This window comes from Pelodiscus sinensis, chromosome 8 (assembly GCF_052426305.1).
Source record: "Pelodiscus sinensis isolate ZL-2025 chromosome 8, ASM5242630v1, whole genome shotgun sequence".
NCBI classification, from domain to species: Eukaryota; Metazoa; Chordata; order Testudines; family Trionychidae; genus Pelodiscus; species Pelodiscus sinensis.
The window spans coordinates 27,423,501-27,444,964 of record NC_143059.1 but is presented as its reverse complement, the minus strand read 5'-3'; the positions used below and the strand labels follow the sequence as shown (position 1 = coordinate 27,444,964).

Below are 21,464 nucleotides of genomic sequence, written 5' to 3'. Positions count from 1 at the left end.
GGCCGTACTACATGCCGCCAGGGGGGTTGCTTCCGGGAGTGGGGTGCGGGGCACTGCCAGGGCACGAATGCTCCCAGCCACCCGGGTGCCCCACTGATTGGCGCTTTGCTATGTCTCTCTCCGCAGGTGGTCAAGGCCATCAACCGGGTGCTGCTCCGCAGGGTGGCCCGCCTCGCTGACCCGGACGCCGTCATCCGGGGATTCGGCGCCCTCGGCTTCCCCAACTGCGGGGGGGGCCATCGACGGGACGCACATCCCCATCCGTACCCCGGAACACCAGGTGTCCCGTTACGTGAACCGCAAGGGGTACTTCTCCATCCTCCTGCAGGCCGTGTGTGAACACCGGGGACAGTTCACGGACATTAATGTGGACTGGTCCGGCAAAGCACACGACGCCCGGGTGTACCGCAACTCCTCCGTGTGCCAACGGCTGCAGGACGGGACCTTCTTCCCCGACCGCCACATCAGGGTCGGGGACGTGGACATGCCCGTGTGCCTGGTGGGGGATGCCGCCTACCCACTGCAGCCGTGGCTGATGAAGCCCTACACGGGGCACCTCAATCCCTCCCGCCAGGCCTTCAATGCCAGGCTGACCAGGGCCCGCATCGTGGTGGAGGGGGCCTTCGGGCGACTGAAAGCCCGCTTTCGATGCCTCCTCATCCGTCTGGACCTGGCCGAGCACAACATCCCTCCCGTGGTGGCAGCATGTTGTGTGCTCCACAATTTATGTGAGAGAAAGGGAGAGGCTTTCCTGCCAGCCTGGATGGCTGAGACTGACCGCATGGCTGGCCACTACGGTCAGCCCCGTACCGCCGCCATCCGGGAAGCCCAGCGGGGGGCCGTCTGGATCCGGGAAGCCCTGCGGGAGAACTTCCTGGAGGAGGAGGAGGACCCTACCCCCCTTCCCCTTTCCCCTCCCTACCTACTGTCAAATGAAGACACCTGTTTTTCAAACAAAACGTCTTTTTATTTTACATAACTGGGGTGGGGGGAGGGAGGAATGAGGGTAGGAGAGGGGAGGGGGAAACCTGGGACGAGGGAGCTGGAAGGCGAGGGAAGGGAAGAAGGGAAAGAAAAGCTCGGGGTGGGGGTCCGGCTGCCTCTCCTGTCTCGCAACACTGCGGGTCCGGGAGCGTCGGTGGGGAATGGTTGTGGAGGGTGGGGCAGGAGGGACGGGGGGTAAGGAGGAAGCAGGAGCAAGAGCAGGGGGAGCGGGAGCAGGGGGAGCAGCAGGGGGAGCAGGAGCAGGGGGAGCAGGAGCAGGAGCCGGAGCAGGAGGAATTGGGAAGCGGTCAAGCAGGCTCTGGAGGTGGTCTCACAGGGCATGGCCCTGCTCCTCCAGTGCCTCCAAGCCCCTCCGGTGCAGCCTCAGGTCCTCCTGGACCCAGTGCTCCTGGATGCGGAGCTGGTGCTCCAGGAACCGGAGGTGCCGCCTCTGGTACTCCTCCTGGTTCCTGGCTCTCCTGCTTGCCCGGGCGCGGGCGCCTGCTGCAGGTGGGGTGGTGCGCCCTGCAATCCCAGGTGCTGCGGCTGTGGTGAAACAAGAACAGCAGTCAATTACCTCAGGGGCCCAGGTGTGTGAAACCCAGCTCCCCTCTGCAAGGCCAGGGCCCCTGCAGGATCCCCAGCTGCTGCTCCGTGGTGGGCAAGGTCCAGGCGCACAGTCCCTGGGCTCCCTCTCGCCCCAGCCCCCCATATACATAAGGGGAGCATGATGGTACTCACATGTGGACGCCTCCCCGGCCTCAGATGACACAGGCGAGCGGCTCTGTGGGGTGCCTCGGGGGTCCCGGGTCCTGGGCAGGCTGCCGGCAGGCTCCTGGCTCTCGGAGCCCTCCTCCTCTTCCTCCTCCTCCTCCGTCTCTGTGAGCGGTCCCTCTGCCCCGGGGTCTATCACGTCCCGGGGGGCAGGGACGGCATGAGCCCCCAGGAGGCGGTCCAGAGCCTGGAAGTGGGGGCACGCCTCCGGGTCGGCCCCTGGCAGGCAGGCCCAGGAGTAGGACTGCCGCAGGTCCTTGATTTTCCAGCACACCTGCTCCCGGGTGCGCTGGTGGCCCCTGGCGGCCAGGCTGGCAGCCATGCGGCCGTAGATTGCCGCGTTCCTGTGGCTAATGCGGAGATCGTGGACATTGGAGGCTTCCCCCCAAACCTCGATGAGGTCCACGATCTCCGCACTAGACCACGCGGGCGCCCGCCTCTTGCGGCCCCGGGAAGGGTCCTAGGAGCTGCCAGGCTGGTCCCGGGAAGAGGGGGAGGGCTGGGTGTCATTGGGTGGCTGGCTCATGGGGTGTCAGCTGCTGGGTGTGCTGGCACGGGTGCTGGCAGCCTTGCAACTGGCACAAACTGTGTAGCCAGCCCGTGCCCCTTTAAGGGCTCCGGGGCCGGAAGGGGGGCAGTAGAGTTTCCCTGGTGTTGGCCAGAGTGGCCACCAGGGCAAGCTGGGAAGGGCTAGCCTCCCACTAGTTCGAATTAAGGGTCTACACAGCCCTTAATTCGAACTAGTAAATTCGAACTAGGGTTAATCCTCGTGGAATGAGGATTACCTAGTTCGAACTAAGCGCTCCGTTAGTTCGAATTTAATTCGAACTAACGGAGCGCTAGTGTAGCGCCTATGAAAGTTAGTTCGAACTAACATCCGTTAGTTCAAACTAACTTTGTAGTGTAGACATACCCTTAGTTACCTCCACCTCACAAGTGCAAATTAAGCTTTGGACCCACTGTGGGAATGGGCGTCACAAAGACGTTCCAACTTAATTGGCATTTTAATGACAAGAGAAGTGTCTACGTGACCACAGGTATAAAGTGGGGCCCTGTGCCCCACTCTAATTGGAGATCCACTCATATACCTGCTGGTCAGGTGGTCTTGGACCCCTGAGCCTTCGTCTTATATCGACTGCTTCCCATTGGGACTGAGAGAAATGCTGGCTTCGCCGGAGTAAGGATCGCAGGGATAAGAATATACCTGCTAGGTGACTATTTTTGTGCGCATTCAATAAGAGCTCAGAGAACCAAAAGGGTTCCATGGCACCTTTAAGTGACTTTTCATTGTAATTTCTCTCTTGTCTTTTTGTAGTGGCTGTGTTATCTGTAACACAGCAGTAACATTTAACAGCTAAGCTTGCCTTGTAACAATAAAATAGTAACTGTTTAAGCTTTTAACCTGACTCCTCCTGTTGCTGTAACAGAACCAAACGCAATCAAAAAGAACCATAGCCGGTCAGGGGTGAACACAGTAAGAGCTGAGCATTGAGGCGTGCCACCTCCATGGGGCATACTCTTTGGGGCGTCCGCCAGCCTCCCTGGCTACCCGCTGCGAAGGGACTTTTGTCCTAGCAGTCGAAGTTTCGGGTGTAACGAGCTCTCTCTGCACCACCTTGGGGCACCCGTCAGCCTCCCTGGCTACCCGCTGCGAAGGGACTTTTGTCCTAGCAGTCGAAGTTTCGGGTGTAACGAGCTCTCTCTGCACCACCTTGGGACACCCGTCAGCCTCCCTGGCTGCCCGCTGCGAAGGGACTTTGTCCTAGCAGTCAAAGACTTGGGTGTATCTTTGGGGCACCCGTCAGCCTTACTGGCTGCCCGCTGCGAAGGGACTCTGTCCTAGCAGCTAAAGACTCGGGTGTGATAGGGCTCACACACCACTCACTACCCTGGCCACCGGCTAACACCTCCATCCCAGATGCTGCATCTCCTCCATTAATACTATGGAAGAGTGTGGCTCTCGACCACTTTCCAAAATCTTGGGAGTGCCTCCCCCATCAAAAATTATTGCCCACCCCTAGGCTAGATGAAGACTGGCAGTGGGTCACTGAGGCCAGGAGAGCCTAGAGGGTTGGGGGATCCCAAATGGGTAGGATCCCAGAGCGCAGAGACATGAGGAGATACCAGCCAGAACGGGGCACTCCAGCACCAAGAAGCTAATTCCCCGAGTGACAAGCAGGAGGCGCCCTGGTGGTGAGTTACACTCACCCTCTGACTAAGCAAAATCACTTTACAGTAACAGAATTAATTACGACCTTCCAAACCTCTAAACTATGGCAAGACTGTAAACAGTGTTTTATAATGTAGAATCACTAATCACAGGAAACTACCCCAGTCTCCAGTTACGCAGATGAAAACTCAAATGTGACCGAAAAATTGGTGAAGGCCCGAGGTCCCACAATAATTTAAATCACTTTTTTGCATGTATATACAGCTTCTTTTGTTGACTCTGTTATAACGAGAAGGTGTATAATAAATAGAAATTACTTGGTAGAAAAATGTCAACATATGAGGCCCCTTTCTCTTCTGAGACCTGGGCTGAATGTCCCTCTTGCCCCCCCCCCCCATCCCGATAGGGCCTGGGCATGCCCATTTTGTATGGTGTAGCATACTAAAAGGGAAGGCAATATAAGGTTTAACATCCCAGAACATCTCTATAGGAATGCATGAATTTCAAGTAAAAATGTAATTTTAAATGCTTGTTTCTTTGTTTGCACTTCCTGATCTACATTTGAATTCTGCATGTTTGGTGATGTTGGAGAGATGCCAAAGTGCAATCGGCCATAAGCAGATAGATGCTGTTGCCTGCAGTTTGTAATAAATTTTACATTAGGACATACAGCCGTGTAGATGGCTCCTTTTTGCACAAAAGCCTCTTGTGCAAAAACAGAGCCTAATTAATTATGCAAATGAGGCGTGGCAATAGTCACGCTTCGCCTCATTTGCATATTTCTTGCGCCAAACAGGAACAGTGTAGACATAGCCTAATTGATTAAACTGGTGTGAAGTGCTGGTGGCTTGGTACTGGTCATCGTATCCAGCACTGGACTAACTCCTTGTAAAAAAGAGCAGCATAACAAGTACACAAAGGTGCAGTTCTCATCCCTCATTGCTGCCAGCTTCTTTGCTATTTCCTGGAACTTTTGCTGAAGTCAAAGAGCACGTCTACACAACAGGGCTAACGCCGAAATAAGATATGCAACTTAAGCTACGTCAATTGCATAGCTGAAGTCAAAATAGCTTATTTCGGTTTTTGGTGCTGTCTACAGCAGGAAGTCCAAGAAAGAGCATTCTTCCTCTGACTTTCCTTACTCCTTGTAAAATAAGGGTTACAGGAGTCGGAGTAAAAAGTCCTTCAGCTCGACATTATTTTGACATTATGTTGAAATAACTGCTTGTAATATAGACACAGACTATATTATTTTGGAATAATGTCAGTTATTCTGAAATAACACTGCTGTATAGATGTACCCAAACTGTTTCCTTGCCTCACACTATAGATCAGGGTTTTCAAACCCCTGGCTGGAGAAGTTGCACAATCTGTCCCGGGAGCCCTGACAGGCCCAGGGGGAGCCTGTCCGTTCTCACCCCCAAGCTCCGCACTTTCCTGCAGGCGCTACTGCTCACTGTCTATCCTCCTTGGCAACTCATCCCTCCAGGGAGTGGTGCCAGGGATTTCCAGCAGGTCCTGGCATGGGGCAGCAGCAGTGTTTCCCTCATCCTCTGTTCCTTGCAGTAGTGGGAACCGTAGGGAAGTGGAGTGCACTTGGTGAGCACTGGGAGCGCAGGGGGGCCCAAACGCTGCTGCTGCACCTCACTAGGTCCCACTAGAAATTCCCAAGGCCACTCCCTTGGGGAACAGGATGCCATGTGGGGAGGGAGAGAGCTGGGTGGTGGCAGGAAGGGGTGGGGTAAGGGATGGGAATGAACAGCTCCCCCATTCAGCAAGGCTCCTGGATCAGACTGCACAACGGCCCTGGCTGGGAATGGCCCACAAGTTGAGAATTTGAGATCCTTCTTATAGATGAACCAGAAATCTGGCTATGCTCCTGTGACCAGCTAGCAGCCACATGGAAAAGGATTTCTTTATGTCAGTCAAGATTCATTTGGCTATAGTTCAACAATCAGAATAACTTGGAAGGGTTAAATGCTGAATAGCTGTACTTGAACCAGAGGTGTGCTTCTAGTTCCTAGGAGTCAATTTGCCAGTTTGGGGAGAGAAAATACACCATCCCATGGGATTGCACTGCTGATCTCTCTCTCAGGAGTAGACTCAAGTCTGTGGGCCTGGGCCCAAACTCCAGCCACATTGCCAAATAACAGGGGTTGGTCCTTAGTCCTCCCAGGGTTCAGACTTTAACTCCTTACACTACCTCCACTTCCCCAGAGTCCTGGACCCCAGGCCCAAGTCAGACAGAACTGAGAATGGAAGTGTGGTTTGGGTTTACACTGCAGTGTAGACATATCCTTAGAAGATGGTAGGTAGATGATTTAAGTATGAAAATAGCATTATCCATGATTAGGGCTATAGATTTGTCAAGAAAGGAAAACTGTCACCGATGCTGTGATTTTTCCCATTTGTAGAGCCCTGCATGGATTTAAAAATGTGGATCCAGATCTTTCATCTCTGCTGGAAACAACATGCCTCCAATCCCCTCCTTTCATGTGTATCCGCATCTGCACCATGGCAGAAGCAAGAAGTGTTAGTGCTTCACTCACAGGAGGAGCTCTGTGTGTCCTAGGGATTCTTGTCCTGCTCTACCCCACCAGGCCCTGCTACTGGGGAGTAAGACAAGCACCCTATCCACGACCATGCTCCTCTGCAGGAACGCCCCGACCTGCTCAGAGTGCCTGGCGGGGCAGAGTGGGACAAGCACACAAGGCCCAACCATACTCTACAGGAGAGCCCCAACCCCACTGCTCAGTAAACTGGGCAAGGTGGAGTGGGACAAGCACACATGTAGAGCCCTTTTTTCAGTATCTATATCTTCTTCAATATTTGCAGAAATTAATTGTGGATATGTGAGGATTTGCAGGGCTCTACCCATTTGTCCATGACTTGTCTTTGTATCCATAACTCACACTGCATTGGTGGCTCCTATCTCATGGGCCTGAGTCTGGCTTCCTCCTCAGTACGTATAGGGTTGCAGCGTTTGTTCAGGTTTGGCCCATAGGGATTGAGACAGTCAGGAAAATTTGAATGAATCTCTCTATAACCTTGTATACCAGGTGGCAGAGACATTCACATGTCACAACCACAGGAGTAAGGAGCTCTGCGTGTCAGGAAAGGAACTGCTGCAACACATTGAGCGCTGACCAGGCTTTCTCTTCGACTCCCCCTTCCCATTTGCAGATTTTTGTATCCAAAAATGACAAAACATGTGACACCTTTACTTTGACTGCTTTGCAATTTTTTTAAATTTAAAAACGCTGTGCCAGGCCTGCAACCTTACTCATTTAATTAGGGCATTGCCAAATTCACAGTCATGAAAAATGCATCACGGACAATGAAATCTGGCCTTTTGTATATATATACTATACAGATTTCACTGGGGAGATCAAATGGGATTCCTGCCTTAAAAGGGAATTGCAGGGATGTGTGTTGCAAGGTTATTTTAAGGGATCATGCTATTGCCATCCTTACTTCTGAGCTATGATAAGAGTTAGGTGGCCAGAGAGCAGTGGCTGTTAGCTGGGTGGTCTAATTTATTCATACTTCTTGCAATATGTACTGGAATGTTCTTTATTTGTGTTTCTCTTCAATGGGGCAGTATGTTCTGTAACAAAATCTGAAGAAATGAGTAGGAATCTTGAGTTTCAGGAACTGTTTTGCAGCAGCAATTCTATGATGGTTTAGTTCTTACTGCTAAAAATGTGAAATTGTGCCATTGATTAAATGCGTTTCATCAGAGGGGCTCACAGCACTTTTCATTTTATGGTTTACAATATCCCTGCGAGCTAGGGAGGTAGATAAGTACTAGATACTTATCTTGTAAAAGGATAAAGAGAGGTACAAGCGGTTAAAAGTACAGAGTGAGGCTCCAATTCTCTAAACTAATCCATAAAAGATCTTTGTGCCTATGTGGAGCCCCGTTTACTTGAATGGTACTGGATGCAGAGACAGAGATCTGTTTATGTGGCTCTTATTGTAGGTTCAAAATCCAAGTCAGTAGTAGCAAGTGGAAGAGTGAATTAAATTTGTAACACTCCTTCCTGCCATTAATAACGTAAATATTTTGAATTTTTATATAAAAATGCATTTTTAAATAGGATTTGCAGGTAGTTGGCCCATCTAAGGAGACTAGACTTCAACCTCCCAGTTGTCTTCCCGAACCATCATATTATAGCACGCTCTCTTTCTACCACTGCTTCCAAAACTCTGTAATTATTATTTCAAAGTGAACTAGGTTCAACAGCAGAGACTGAAGATGTTCCACTTGAGAATAGAAGCAGTGGTCTCAAGTTGCAATGGGAGAGATTGAGATGGATATGAAGAAAAACATTTTAACTAGGTTACCTAGGGAGGTAACAGAATTTCCATCCTTATAAGGTTTTTAAGGCTTGGATTGATAAAGCCCTGGCTGGGATGATTTAGTTGGGGTTGGTCCTGCTTCAAGCAGGGGATTGCACTTGATGATATCCTGAGGTTTCTTCCAACTTTAATTTTCTATGATCCCACAGCACAGTGGTGAGGGTCCTCTCCTGAAAGATATGGAAGGCCCCTGTTCAACTTCCTTTCTCCCACCTCAGGCAGTGGAATTGCACCCACATCTCTCACTGCCTGGGGAAATGTTCTAATCACAGGGATAAAAACTGTGACCTCTTCCTCCAGCCAGCTTTCTGAAGGGAAGTTTATCACAGATATTGATTCAGGTCCCTGTCACATTATTGGATTTTAAAGATCACTGCTGCATCCATGGGGGGTGGGGGTGTTTGCCCCAAGTATGTATGAAGGGGGCCATGTGAGGTGTCAAATGAAAGCTTATGTTCTATTGATTTTATGTATGTTATTCATGTACTTGTGTGCTATCTATATGTGGAGGTATAAATATGTACTCTGTGTTGATGTACTAAGCTCTTGCGCAAGAGGGCTTATTCCTCATGGGGAGAGGAATAACTCTTGTGCAAGAAGCCCTCTGATACGACGCTGTACTGTAAATTTACTTGTGCAAGAACGCATGTGCGGTGTAGACGCTCCGCAAGTTTTTGTGCAAGAATAGCGATTCTTGCACAAGAAGCCTGCAGTGTAGACATAGCTTTAGATTTTAGATTCTAAAGGATTGGCTCAAAGTAATCTTGTGGGTAAGTTCCAAAGTGTAAATTGACTGGGAACTGTAGCTGGTCTTTTGGGACCAGGAGAACCCGTTCAGGGTAGATGAGACTGGGTTCTATAACCTCTCACCTGTGTGTTAGGCCCAGGGTTGATTGTGGCACAGGGAGAACTGGGGCATCTGAGGGGTTTTGTTCAGTGTGATGGTTTGTGGCCTCTTTGGGGATGGTTTCCAGTCAGGGGCTGTAAGGAGTCCTGAGTTTGAGCAATTCACCCTGAGCACATGCCCTCAGTGGTGCCCGGTCCATCACACAGGCCCCACAGACAAGATAGGGGTTCCACCCTACTTTTCCCTGATTGGTGGATTGTATTGAGGGGCTTAATGGGGAGACAGGCTAAAACTAGTGAAGCAACAACATGCATGTTCACAGGCTGAAATTTAGGCACCAAGGGAAATTTTGCCTTACCAATTGTGACACTGCACTAATTTAGGTAGTAACTGAACAGTGGTTTTGTAGCTTGTAGAGCAGCCAAAGTACCTTTGTGGAATCTGGGCCCCACCCACCAGAGTAATGAAGATGACTGGTTTCTGACAGCAGTTCTCTCACTAGTTGTGAAAGTATAGGCCAACATCTTTTTTCAGTTTTTCTGAGGCTGAGCATCTCGTTTGCACACCTCCCCCCCCCCCAACAAACCAGTTTTCCCACTCCAAGAAACAGATGGTGCCCATCTTGGTAGCCACCAGTGCAATCTGCACTCTTCACTCTTGGGGGTGGCTCCTAGGCGGGAGCTGGGTCCCTGCACACGCAGGCAGGTAGCGGCCTGCCCCACACCTCGGAACTCGAAGCCAGGCAGGGGCAGGGGCAGCCGGCGGCCTGGCCCCAAAATTGCCGGCCCAGAGCCTGAAGCGCTCCCGGCGCGCACCCCAGCCGGCCGAGCCCAGGGGAGAGGGAGGATACAGAGCCCGCGCCGGGCCCTCCCTTGCCTCTGACGCGATCAGGCGGCGTCACTCGCCCGGTGGCAGCGTCTCCTGAACCGACCGGAGGCAGCGGCCTGCGCCATGGCCCGGCAGGGGCGAAGCGGCACCGATACCCGCGCGGCGGCGGCTCCGGCGCAGTGATCGCGGCCGGCTGCCCGGCTCCGCCTCTGGCGCGGGCTTGGTACCATGTGCAGGAAGCGCCGCCGGGGGCTCTCTTAGTGAACCCTTTTCCGAGGAGCCCGCTGCGTCTCAGCGGCCGCCATGGACAAGCAGGGGCCGGCGGGGCCCAGCGCCGCAGCGCGCCGAGACTTCTACTGGCTCCGCGCCTTCGTGGCGGGAGGTAAAGGCCCCTCTCCGCGGGCAGAGGCCGGGGCACGGCCCGGGCACCCGCCAGCCCGTCGTGGGACTCGCGGCAGGGGCTCTGCGGCACCAAGCGTGGCTCTTCCTCGCCGTGTGGCCATCAAGCCCGTGATAAAAACGGGACTTGTTCCAAGCATGGGCTGCGGGCTGTGCCCAGGGGTCCCCTGGACACCGGGCTGGGGGAGGTGGCGTATGGACCCAGCAAGGCGCGCACAGCGAGGGGAGCGGACACCTTTGGCACAGAAGAGTCTTGGTGTTTGTTATGTGGGGAAAGTGATAAGCGGCTTTGAACCACCTCACATTGTGCCCTTCTGCCCCAGTCACTGATAGGGAAAACCTGGCTGGTAGGAGATTAAATGACTTGTCCAAGGTCGCGTGGCAGAGCTAGAAGCAAACTAAGCCATGCTCAATTTGATAGTCACCCCAACGATCATCTGGCCTTCAAAGTACTGCCAAAATGCTAGCTATTTGCCATTGAAATAGTTAACACATCAACATTAGGTTACTTTAACGGCTTTTGCTGCGGGTGGCAGAGGATCTAATAGATCTAATAGATTCTAATAGATCTCTTTTATAACTACTATCAACCAAGCAAATGAGAAACTTCCTCTTTATGGCTTCTCTAGGGAGATGAGCGATTTTAAGGATTGTGAAAGGATGTTGACAAGCATGGCTTCGAAATTTACACAAAAATCATTACAGTCTAGCTACCTCACTTCTAAAGTGGGTTAAATTAACATGCAATAAAATGTCAGCTAATTTGGGCAAAAACAGTTGTTTTGTGCATGGATGCAAGGCAGTTTACCTCCCCCCCCCCCAAGAACATCCTAAAGTTATTCCAAAAAATCTCTTTCTCAGGGTACACAAGACATTAGGGGAAAAAAAGGAGTGGCCCCCAAAGCCTTGATCCTGCAAGTTAGTTGGTGGGCAGGGACTTGAAGAATTGAGACCTAAGTGTTAAGCATTATTATCTAAATAATTAAATTGATAAAGAGGGTTGAATGCTATTAAAGTGATTACGACACTCAAGATTTTGGAGATCTGTAGTGTTAAACATAAACATTTGAAGAAAAGAAATTTCAGACATTGTTTTAGCAATGTCGCTTTACAATCTTTTTCCCTTGAAAAATGGATCTTTCTAAAGACATTGTCAGGAGTATACCGAAGTAACTAAATAGACTGTTTTTATTTTAGCATCGTAGCCAGTGAGGTTAATCCAAGGCGTGATTATTGCTAATTGAAAATGTTTCCTTAGAATATTATAAATAAAAAGTGGCTTTTGAGGGGACAGTTACCTGTAAATAGCATTGTTTCTTTGTAAGACAGCTTGTTTCATTCATACATACACTACTATTTGTAAACATTTCTGAATCAGATTATTATCTAACCTTCTGCTGAATGCCCAAGCAACCTCGTTAGCACATTTAGGAAAATCTCTTTTTCAGTCAATGAAATATGTTGTGCCATTATTTGTGACTTCTGAAAAATAAGGCTATTTAAAAAAAATAAAGAGAAAAAATAAAATATTAGAAAACACTCATTGGAGAAAACAAAGATTTACTTCCTCAGACAGACTGGTCCTCAGCTCTCATCACTGTTTGTAAAGTGTCAGGAAGATTTGTCAACTTAAGTTTCTCATTCTTCACTCATTAGTAGGATATCTTCATTTATAATTGTTCTGTATGTACCAAGTATTACTGTAGAACCAGCACAAAAAAAGCAAACTTGATTCTGGAATGCATTAACAGGAGTGTTGTGAGAGAGACATGAGAAGTCATTCTTCCGTTTTACTATGTGCTGATTAGCCCTCATTTGGAGTATTGTGTCCAGTTCTGGGCACCACATTTCAAGAAAGATATGGAGAAATTGGAGAAGATCCAGAGAAGAGCAACAAGAATGATTAAAGGTCTAGAGAACATGACCTATGAGAGAAAACTGAAAGAACTGGGCTTGTTTAGTTTAGAAGAGAGAAGACTGAGAGGGGACAAGATAGCTGTTTTCAAATACTTAAAACGGCTTACACAAGGAGGAGGAAGAAAAATTGTTCTCCTTGGTCTCTGATGATAGGACAAGAAGCAATAGACTTAAATTGCAGCAAGGGAGGTTTAGGTTGGACATTAGGAAAAAAAATCTGTCAGGGTGATTAAATACTGGAATAAATTGCTTAAGGAGGTTGTGGAATCTCCATCACTGGAGATATTTAAGAGATGTTTATCCAACCTTCTATCAGGGATGATCGACAGTGCTTGGTCCTGCTGTGAGGGTAGGGCACTGGATTCGATGACCTCTCGAGGTCCCTTCCAGTTCTAGTATTCTATGAAAGTTTGATCACAGAAAATAATCAGTCAGGACGACAGAGAAGTTGAACTCTGTAAAATTAAAAAAGAAAAGGAAAAATAAGATGGGAAAAGTTAAAATAATTTTCTGTCTTACTGAATGAGGTGGTTGGGGTCATTCAACAGTTAAGAAGAATGGTCTTTCAAAAAATGTGAGGATTGATTTTACTTATTTCACTAAGATTTGTAGATCATTAGAATAAATATTTTTTGCCCTGAAAAATGCAAGCTTATTTACTTTTTAAATAATTTAGTTCCTGGGGGCAAACTTTGTTCCATTTAAAAATAAAATACAGTGGAGAAATATTTGATTAAGCTGATAACGTGAACAACTCTCACGTCTCCTAAAAACCTTAAAAACGAGTGGTCCTGTAGCACCTTAGAGACTAACTAAAATATATATATGCATATTTTATATTCACCTTAGAGACTAACTTTAGAGACTTACCAAAAATATATATTTTTATATTCTTCAGATGAGTGGCTCATCTGAAAAAGTGGATTGTGCCCACGAAAACTCATGATGCTTTAATATATATACATACACAAACACACTTTAAAGTGCTACAGGACCACTCATGTTTAAAGTTTTTTTTTAAGTGACTAACACAGCTATCCCTCTGAGACTTTTCTCACTTGTTGTTGGTAAGGTGTTGCAGGATGTTGTGCCAAAACAACCATTGCACCATTGGATCGAGTTAAGATTTTACTGCAAGCTCATAATCACCATTACAAACACCTAGGTAAGATGTCTACTGCATATGTTTAAGTTTTAATTTTATACTGTAGGAGAGTAGTGGTGCTCCACTTACCAATGTAATTGCTGTAAACAAAAGCAATGATTTGTTAGGTAATTTTTTATTAGTACAATTTCATTGTCTTTTTGTTGGATTTGGTAGGTCTGCACAGTGTTATAAGATTGTTTATCTAAGATCAATGTTCATTCAGAAATATGTTTGTAAACAGAGAGATTCTGCAAATCTTACCTATATGTGTAAAAAGTGTACATCAGTGAAGCTATTCATGATATGTGAGAGTGCAATATTTGACACTTATTTTAATTTTTTTCCTAAATTATTTTGTGTAAACTCCCAATTAACAAATTCGAAATGATTTCCAGAAAAAACTGTAACACTGCCCCCTTCTGCACATGATTAGAATCATTGCGTAGAAGATGCCTGCATATTTTTGCACAACTTCATTAAGTTACAGACACACAGGAATGTGTAACCTTGAATTGGATGACTTGTACATGTAAAACACTAATTATAAAGTGCCATTAACTTAAGCATCTTGGGAGGAGAACTACTGAGTTATAACAATATTGGAGTTATTGTGCTTGTTTTCAGTATGATGTACAATAGAAGGCACTTGGCTGTGGAATATAGAGTGGTAGAAGGGAATATATGAATATGAAATCTAACAAATGGCTGAAATAGTTTGATGTTTGACTCTAATATTCTTCTTATCTCCTGATTTTTTTTTTTTTAAAGACTATGCAGTCATCAGTTTATATGTTCAAATAACATTTCACTCTAGGGTGGATGTGTGTGATTGATTTTGGAGTATCAAGAATGTCTTTGCTTAAATTGAATGAACATTCTAATCAAGCATTCCGGGGGAAAAAAGCGGGAAAGGGAAATAAGTAAAAAAAATGGATATAGAGAAGAAACGGTCATGTTGGTCCAGTTAGCAAAATCCCATGTTTAATATTTATATTCTCTCTTCATGTTTTGGAGTTCAGGATACGTGAACAGCATTACATGTATCCAGGGCCGATTTATCCATTAGGCACTGTGCCTAGGGCCCATGATACTTTTAGGGGCCCATGAAAATGTTTTAATTTCTTTTAAAATCAGAAGAAAAAAAAACTTTAGGGTAGAAGAAAATGTTTTAATTTTTTTCTCACATCAGAAAAAAATGAAACTTTTAGGGCCCATGAAAATCTATTAAATTTTGCCTAAAACAGAATAAAAATAAAATGTTGAAGTATTTAAAGTTATATCAAAAATAATTTTTAATATTTTTTTTATGGAGGGAGGAGCCCACGAAGGCAAAAGTGCCAAGGGCCTACGAAAGTCATAATGCAGCCCTGCATGTATCTTTTAAAATAAAAGCAGTTTTAAAATAAAATGGTTATTTTTGAAGGGGCGGAGGGAAGTTCTAACCATATCAAAAGTATTTGTTCTCACTGAAGTTGTAGCAAGTATGAATTTCTAAAACATGAGAATCTGGTGAACATGAAGAACAATTCTATTGAGGTGTGAAAAATGCCATGCTTTTTGTTTGGATAGCTAAACAAAATTTTAGCACTTTAAAAATCACTTTTGGGCAGCGAACAAAGATAGGAACCTTCAGTTTAGTGAGTAAATATTTGTCAAAGTCTGTATTAAAAGTTACATATGAAAATGTTTACATATTGCAAGTAATGTCTACAATTAACTGAATAGATGTGTGAAAATATTTGTTTTTAAAAATTTGTTTAATTCATGTATTTCATAGTAACTGTGTATATAGTATAGAGAGAGTGGTTTATAAATATCCCTTCACTGGGACTTGGGAGAGTTGCATTTAACTCCTGGCTCTGCCACAGATTTCCACATGGTATTGGGAAAATGCTCTCTCTCCAATTCAGTTCCCCTTCTGTAAAATTGGGATAATAATGCTTCTTTTTCACAATACCCCTCTGGGAAAATAAATTCATTAATGTGAGATAGGTGCTTACATACCATAGTTGTTATGATGTCATATTAAAATCTGTGCATATTTTTTTTTCAGAGGCAGGTGTAATAAATCAGACAATTTGTTTGTAATTGACTATTTAAAGTTATCAATTTTTGAGAAAAATTTTGCGCTGTTAGGATGCATCTACACTGCACAGTAGCTCGAAATAAGATATGCAGTTTGAGCTATGCAAATTGCATATCTTATTTTGATTTTATTTCAAAATAGTTTAATTCATAATTTGGTGCTGTCTACCCGCTATTCCGAAACGTTCCTTACTCATGGAATAACCCGCTATTCCGAAACATTCCTTACTCATGGAATAAGGTTTACAGGGTCAGCGGAGTAGTGAACCAGTTATATTTTGAAATAACTGGCTTGCTGTGAAGATGCAGGATAGCTATTTCAGGATACTCCGGTAACCCAAAATAGCGTTGCAGTATAGACATAACCTTAGGGTCCAGTATTACAGCATTTTTCTGGAGGGATGATATCGCATGGAATAGGTCTTCCTCCTGCTGGGTCACATTTCCACAATTCTTGGGGCATCAAATGCGTAGATTCATTAGTAGTTTTCACATAACCAGGGTGATGAGAAGGCAGGAGGAAATATGCTTAAACCTTCCTCCTTTGACTACATTTGAGCATTTAAAAGCTAGTTTTCTGCTTTCCACATGTACATAAGAGCAGCATGATCTGGCTTTAGTTTTATGCATACTATTTTATTGTCAGTAATACTTGTTTGAATATTTTTTCATTGTAACTCTGTTAAATATCTTTTTTTGTATTGATGACAGGAGTATTTTCTACATTGTGTGCTATCCCGCAAAAGGAGGGTTTCCTTGGGTTGTATAAAGGAAACGGGGCAATGATGATTAGAATATTTCCATATGGTGCAATTCAGTTTGTGGCTTTTGAGCAATATAAAAAGGTAGTTGGATTTATTTTGTTTCCTTTTATGGCTTTAGTGAATTATAGTTTTAAAATGATAAAATAACAGTAAAATCATGTAATTAACTAGTTTCCCCTTTTTCACATTGGCCTAAATTGTGGATTAAGGTATTCATTTAAAAAAGGGGGGCAAAAGTGAGAGTATTACCACTTTTGCATTGAGAAAATCTGTTCAAAATTTTAGTTTACTTCTGTGTTTGTCTCTCTGTGAGCAAACTGAAATATTTAAAAAAAATGAATAGTCTTGTGGCTCTTTAGAGACTAACAGTATATAGTATCGTTAGCTTTTATGGGAGAAATCCACTTCATCAGATGAGCTGGAGTTGATGAACTCATCTGATGAAGTGCTCATGATATTTTTTTCACATATATATATTTATTTATTAGTCTCTAAGGTGGCACAGGACTACTCATTTTTTTTAAAGTTACAGAATAACACAGCTATCCTTCAGAGACTCTTAAAAATTAAAATACTCTTGATCCTGCTGCTCCCAATGTGCTAAAAAAGTGGTGCCACTGACTGTAAAAAATGTAGCAACTTAATGTAAAATGTGACCCCCTTCTTTGTTCTTTTTAGTACTGGATAGGAAGATTTATTACTTCATAAATCAAGTAGTTCATTTAAATTTGAAAGGCATTCTGTCAGGGTTGCAACCGTTTGACCTGCACCATGACATCACATGAAAAAAAATTGCTCTGCAAGATAAAATGCAGTGTTTCAGGATCCCATGGGTTCTGTGAATTCTCTTCTAGGGCACTTATAGACTACATCCCTCTGTCAAAAAAGGGATGTAAATGAGCCTGATCGAAAGTGCAAATGAAGTGCGGGATATTTAAATTCTCACTTCATTTGCACTTTCGCTCAGGCTCATTTAAATCCCTCTTTCGACAGAGGGATGTAGTCTAGACATAGCCCTAGTCTACTGCATTTACTTTCCTATAATATTGGAGCTTAGATATTAGTATAAGTGTCTACTTCAACATTGCTTTTACTCAGTCAGAATTATGCCTTTCTTATTGCAATGTAAAACGTCAAGGTTTAACTCCAACTTGCATTGAAGCCAATGGAAGGACTCCAATTAATTTCAGTAGGAGTTGGGTTGTCCCCTAAAAGTAGCTGTGGGTATGTCTACACTAGCTCGTTCGCTTGCCCGAATTACCCTACCTAGCTCGAACTAACGAGCTAGTGTAGACATACCCTATGAGGTTTTCCTACTCAAAGGAACAACTTCAAGATGGCAGATTATTTGTGGGGGAGAAACTTCCAGTTGCCAGTTTCAAATGTTTAGAAATTACATATTTTAGCTCGCCATGGTAGCTGAGAGTAGTTCAGGAGACTTTTCAGAATCCAGTATTCTGAGTCCAACACATTTTAAAAATCTTTGCATTTTATGTTGTGCTATATACAAGAATACATACTATTCTTCATAGCAAAAGGGCCCAAGAATCCCAGAGACACCAAAGGCCAAATTATGAGGTTCTTCCTCCTTTGCATTACATTCTTACTCAAATAAATCCCTACTGATTTATAAATATTTTGAAAATTGAGTATATAAATCTTGAGGTTAGACCCTAAACGTAATTTCAGAATCTGAAAAATCCACCCTTGGTGAAGGCATTTCGACTGTGAATTTCTTATTAGGAAAATAACTGTCATACATTATTAGATTACATCAATAGTGCATCTAGTTTACTGTCCTTTCTCTGGCAGTGGACACTTAAGGGTACACCTACCCAGCAACATCATTTTGAAATAACATCTACATAGCAGGCAGTTATTTCAAAATAATGTCGAAATACTGTCAAACTGGAGGACTTCTTACTCCAACTTCTGTAAGCCTCATTGTACAAGGAGTAAGGGAAGTTGGAAGAAGAGTGCTCTATTTCGAAATAAGTGCTGTGTAGACACTCCCAATTTTGAAATAAGCTATGCAATTGACGTTGCTCAATTTGCGTAGCTTATTTTGAGTTAAATTCTGCTGCGTAGACGCACCCTAATAGATGGTTCAGGAACAAGATGCAAGAAATCCTGTAGTAGGAGGATATGAAATAATTTGTCTATGAGGGAAGATTCTTTTTAACTCTCATCAGTTTCTTAGCTTATGCCCAGACACATGAGGATTTATATCCCTTTCATGACTCTTATTGTTTCTTTTAACTGTATTAATATAACATGGAATGTTTTTGCTTATATAAATTCCCAATCCTTTTTTGAATCCTACTCAGCGTTAGGCTTCAGTGAACTCTTGTAGCAATGAGTTTGTAGTGTATGGGAAAATTATTTCATTTCTCAATTTAAAATTTGTTTCTTCTCACTTTTACTGAAAATCCCTTTGCTCTGTGTTACAAGCAGGGCTATACCAAATTCATAGTCAGTTTTGGTCACTTTCACGGCGATAGGATTTTAAGAATTGTAAATTTCATGATTTTAGATATTTAAATCTGAAACTTCACAATGTTGTAATTTTAGGGGTCCTGACCCAAAGGATGTTGTGGGAGGATCACAAGGTTATTGTAGGGGGAGCTGTAGTACTGTTGTCCTTACTCCTGTGTTGACCCTGGCAGTGGCGTTGCCTTCAGAGCTGGGAACCTAGAGCAAGGCATTTGTTTGGCCGGGAGCTTGGTATGGTCTGCCACCCTGTACCCTTAGTCAGCAGCCATCTCTCTTTGGGCTCCCACCTGTGGGCAGTGCAGACGTAAGGGTGGTCCTCCATAAATATCCTTGCAGTGTTTCTGCAACTCCCTTTTGGGTTCCACCCCTCCCCCCCCATTTAAGAAACAGTGGTCTTCCCCTGTAAAATCACTATAGTAGAGAGTAAAAGCACACACGACCAGTTTTCATGTTAAGAGACCAGATTTCTCAGTTTTTGATGCAGTTTTCATGTCCATGAATTTGGTAGGGTCCTAGTTATGAGGGTGAATAGAAGGCCTGTCGGCATTCTTTGTACGCTATTTTTATACTTATATTATGTCTCATGTTTAATGGAAAAAGTCTAATTTCTTCTGTCTTCTCAATCAACATTTGCTGATTATAAAAATATTTTCAGTACAGTGGTATAGATAACAAGTGAGAAATAGAAAAAAGATGACTGAGTGTTACATTTTTAACAGAAATTTAAGTATTTTTCATTTGTAATGTCAGGTGGTTGCTAATATGCACCTTGAAACAATTAAATATATTTACAGTAAACTCTGAGGTATGTTTCTTATCATATGTCATATGACTTATTACTGTTATAAAACTTTTATGTTTTGTAGCTAATAAAGGTGCAGCTTGGGATTTCTGGGCTTGTGCACAACTTACTGGCTGGATCCATGGCAGGTACAGTTTTATTTTCACTTTCAGACACCATCTATTTTCAAAGTAAATAATAGTTTAGGTAATGTTTCTTGAAATAAAATTTCACTGTAAATCCATATACAAAAAAGTCTACCAAAACACACGATAAATATTTCCATTGGAAACATTGTTTTAATTAAAATAAAACTTTAAAGAATATAGCAATTTAAACTTTTGTTTTAAATCTTTTGTTTGTGTTAAATCTTGCGAAAATCTTTTTGTTTGTGTTAAATCTTGCGAAAACAATATTTTTTAAAACTTAAGAAATGTTTCCTCAAATATGTTTATAGTTACACTAAAAGCATCTGTTTTTAATAAAATAAACAGTACTCAGAGCTGTACTGATGTTTAGAATGTTGGGAGTCCTTCTGTAGCTGCCACCATTTGAAGCACCAGGTTTATTTGACTACATTACCTCTTTTATTTGTATTACAGTAGTGCCTTGAGTCCAATCAACTAGGCTACGTCTACACTGGCCCCTTTTCCAGTAGGGGCATGTAAATTTCACGAGTCGTCGTAGGGAAATCCGCGGGGGATTTAAATATCCCCCGCGGCATTTAAATAAAAATGTCCGCCGCTTTTTTCCGGCTTTTAAAAAAGCCGGAAAAGAGCGTCTAGACTGGCCCCGATCCTCCGGAAAAAGTGCCCTTTTCCGGAGGCTCTTATTCTTACTTTGAAGTATCCTGTATTTGAAGTATCCTGTACTTTGAAGTAAGAATAAGAGCCTCCGGAAAAGGGCACTTTTTCCGGAGGATCGGGGCCAGTCTAGACGCTCTTTTCCGGCTTTTTTAAAAGCCGGAAAAAAGCGGCGGACATTTTTATTTAAATGCCGCGGGGGATATTTAAATCCCCCGCGGATTTCCCTACGACGACTCGTGAAATTTACATGCCCCTTCCGGAAAAGGGGCCAGTGTAGACGTAGCCCTATTGTGCTAAATATTGTGTAGATACAGAAAAAAAGCAGCCCCAGTCAGAAAGAGCCTAAAATCTAAATAGACCAGATACCCTTGGTTGTGAACTACTAGACTACGTAGAGATCTTCCTGGGAATACATTAATTCTCCTAGATTTATGCCTAGTTTTACAACAGGTTGTATACAGAAACACTAGCCAATGTAAAATTTCATACAAACAAAGCAATAAGTTTTAGTGATAGTGCGCTGCGACACTTGTGTATTTTTATGTCTGATTTTTGTAAGCAAGTAGTTTAAATGAGGTGAAATTTGGGGTATGCAAGACAAATCAGACTCCTGAAAGGGTAGTAGTCTGGAAAGATTGAGAACCACAGCAGTAAACTAAATGAGAAGCAGGAAGGAATATAACACATATGCAGAGGAAAAGGAAGGGATAAGCACTGAAGTGGGAGTGGCAAAGGATTGTAGGAGAAGGGAAAGAGGAAGGCTGTGAGCATGGAAGGCAGTAAGTAAGGCAGAATTGAAGAGACTTAATGAAAGTTTTAAGGTAGATGGAGTAAATGGCCATTTAGCACAGAGGAAAGAAAAAACTGAGGAAAGAGTCTGACAATATTACTGTCTAAGAGTGCCAGGTGCAACCTATTTACTTCTGCTGCCTTGAGTTGGCTTGGGTGGGGGGAAGCACTTCATGTGCTCTGGTACCTTCAGAGAAGGGGTTAACTGTGTCACAGAAGAAGGTAATCCTGCCTGCATGACTCCTTTGTGATGCAGCTATATGTGCTGCAATTGCTTCTGTTAAGCTGTGTTTTTAAACACTCAGATGTGGTGATTCT

At 44.2% G+C, this 21,464-nt stretch overlaps 2 protein-coding genes across 4 annotated transcripts in view; both read left to right on the top strand.

Moving 5' to 3' along the window:
• LOC149523992 (uncharacterized) overlaps positions 1 to 339 on the top strand; it is a 50,199-nt gene extending 49,860 nt beyond the window's left edge. The window contains exon 3 of the mRNA XM_089780123.1: positions 127 to 339. Coding sequence (XP_089636249.1) covers positions 127 to 339 — 213 coding nt within the window. The remainder of the gene's footprint in view (positions 1 to 126) is intronic.
• A 9,499-nt stretch (positions 340 to 9,838) lies between these two features.
• Positions 9,839 to 21,464, top strand: part of SLC25A16 (solute carrier family 25 member 16) — a 33,745-nt gene continuing 22,119 nt past the window's right edge. The window contains exons 1-4 of one of the 3 annotated variants that reach the window (XM_006125254.5): positions 9,839 to 10,347; positions 13,354 to 13,446; positions 16,225 to 16,358; positions 19,637 to 19,700. In XM_006125254.5, the coding sequence (XP_006125316.1) occupies positions 10,269 to 10,347; positions 13,354 to 13,446; positions 16,225 to 16,358; positions 19,637 to 19,700 (370 nt within the window). In that variant the 5' untranslated portion in view covers positions 9,839 to 10,268. The remainder of the gene's footprint in view (positions 10,348 to 13,353; positions 13,447 to 16,224; positions 16,359 to 19,636; positions 19,701 to 21,464) is intronic. The other 2 variants (XM_006125253.5, XM_075934930.2) reach the window with 2 other exon arrangements.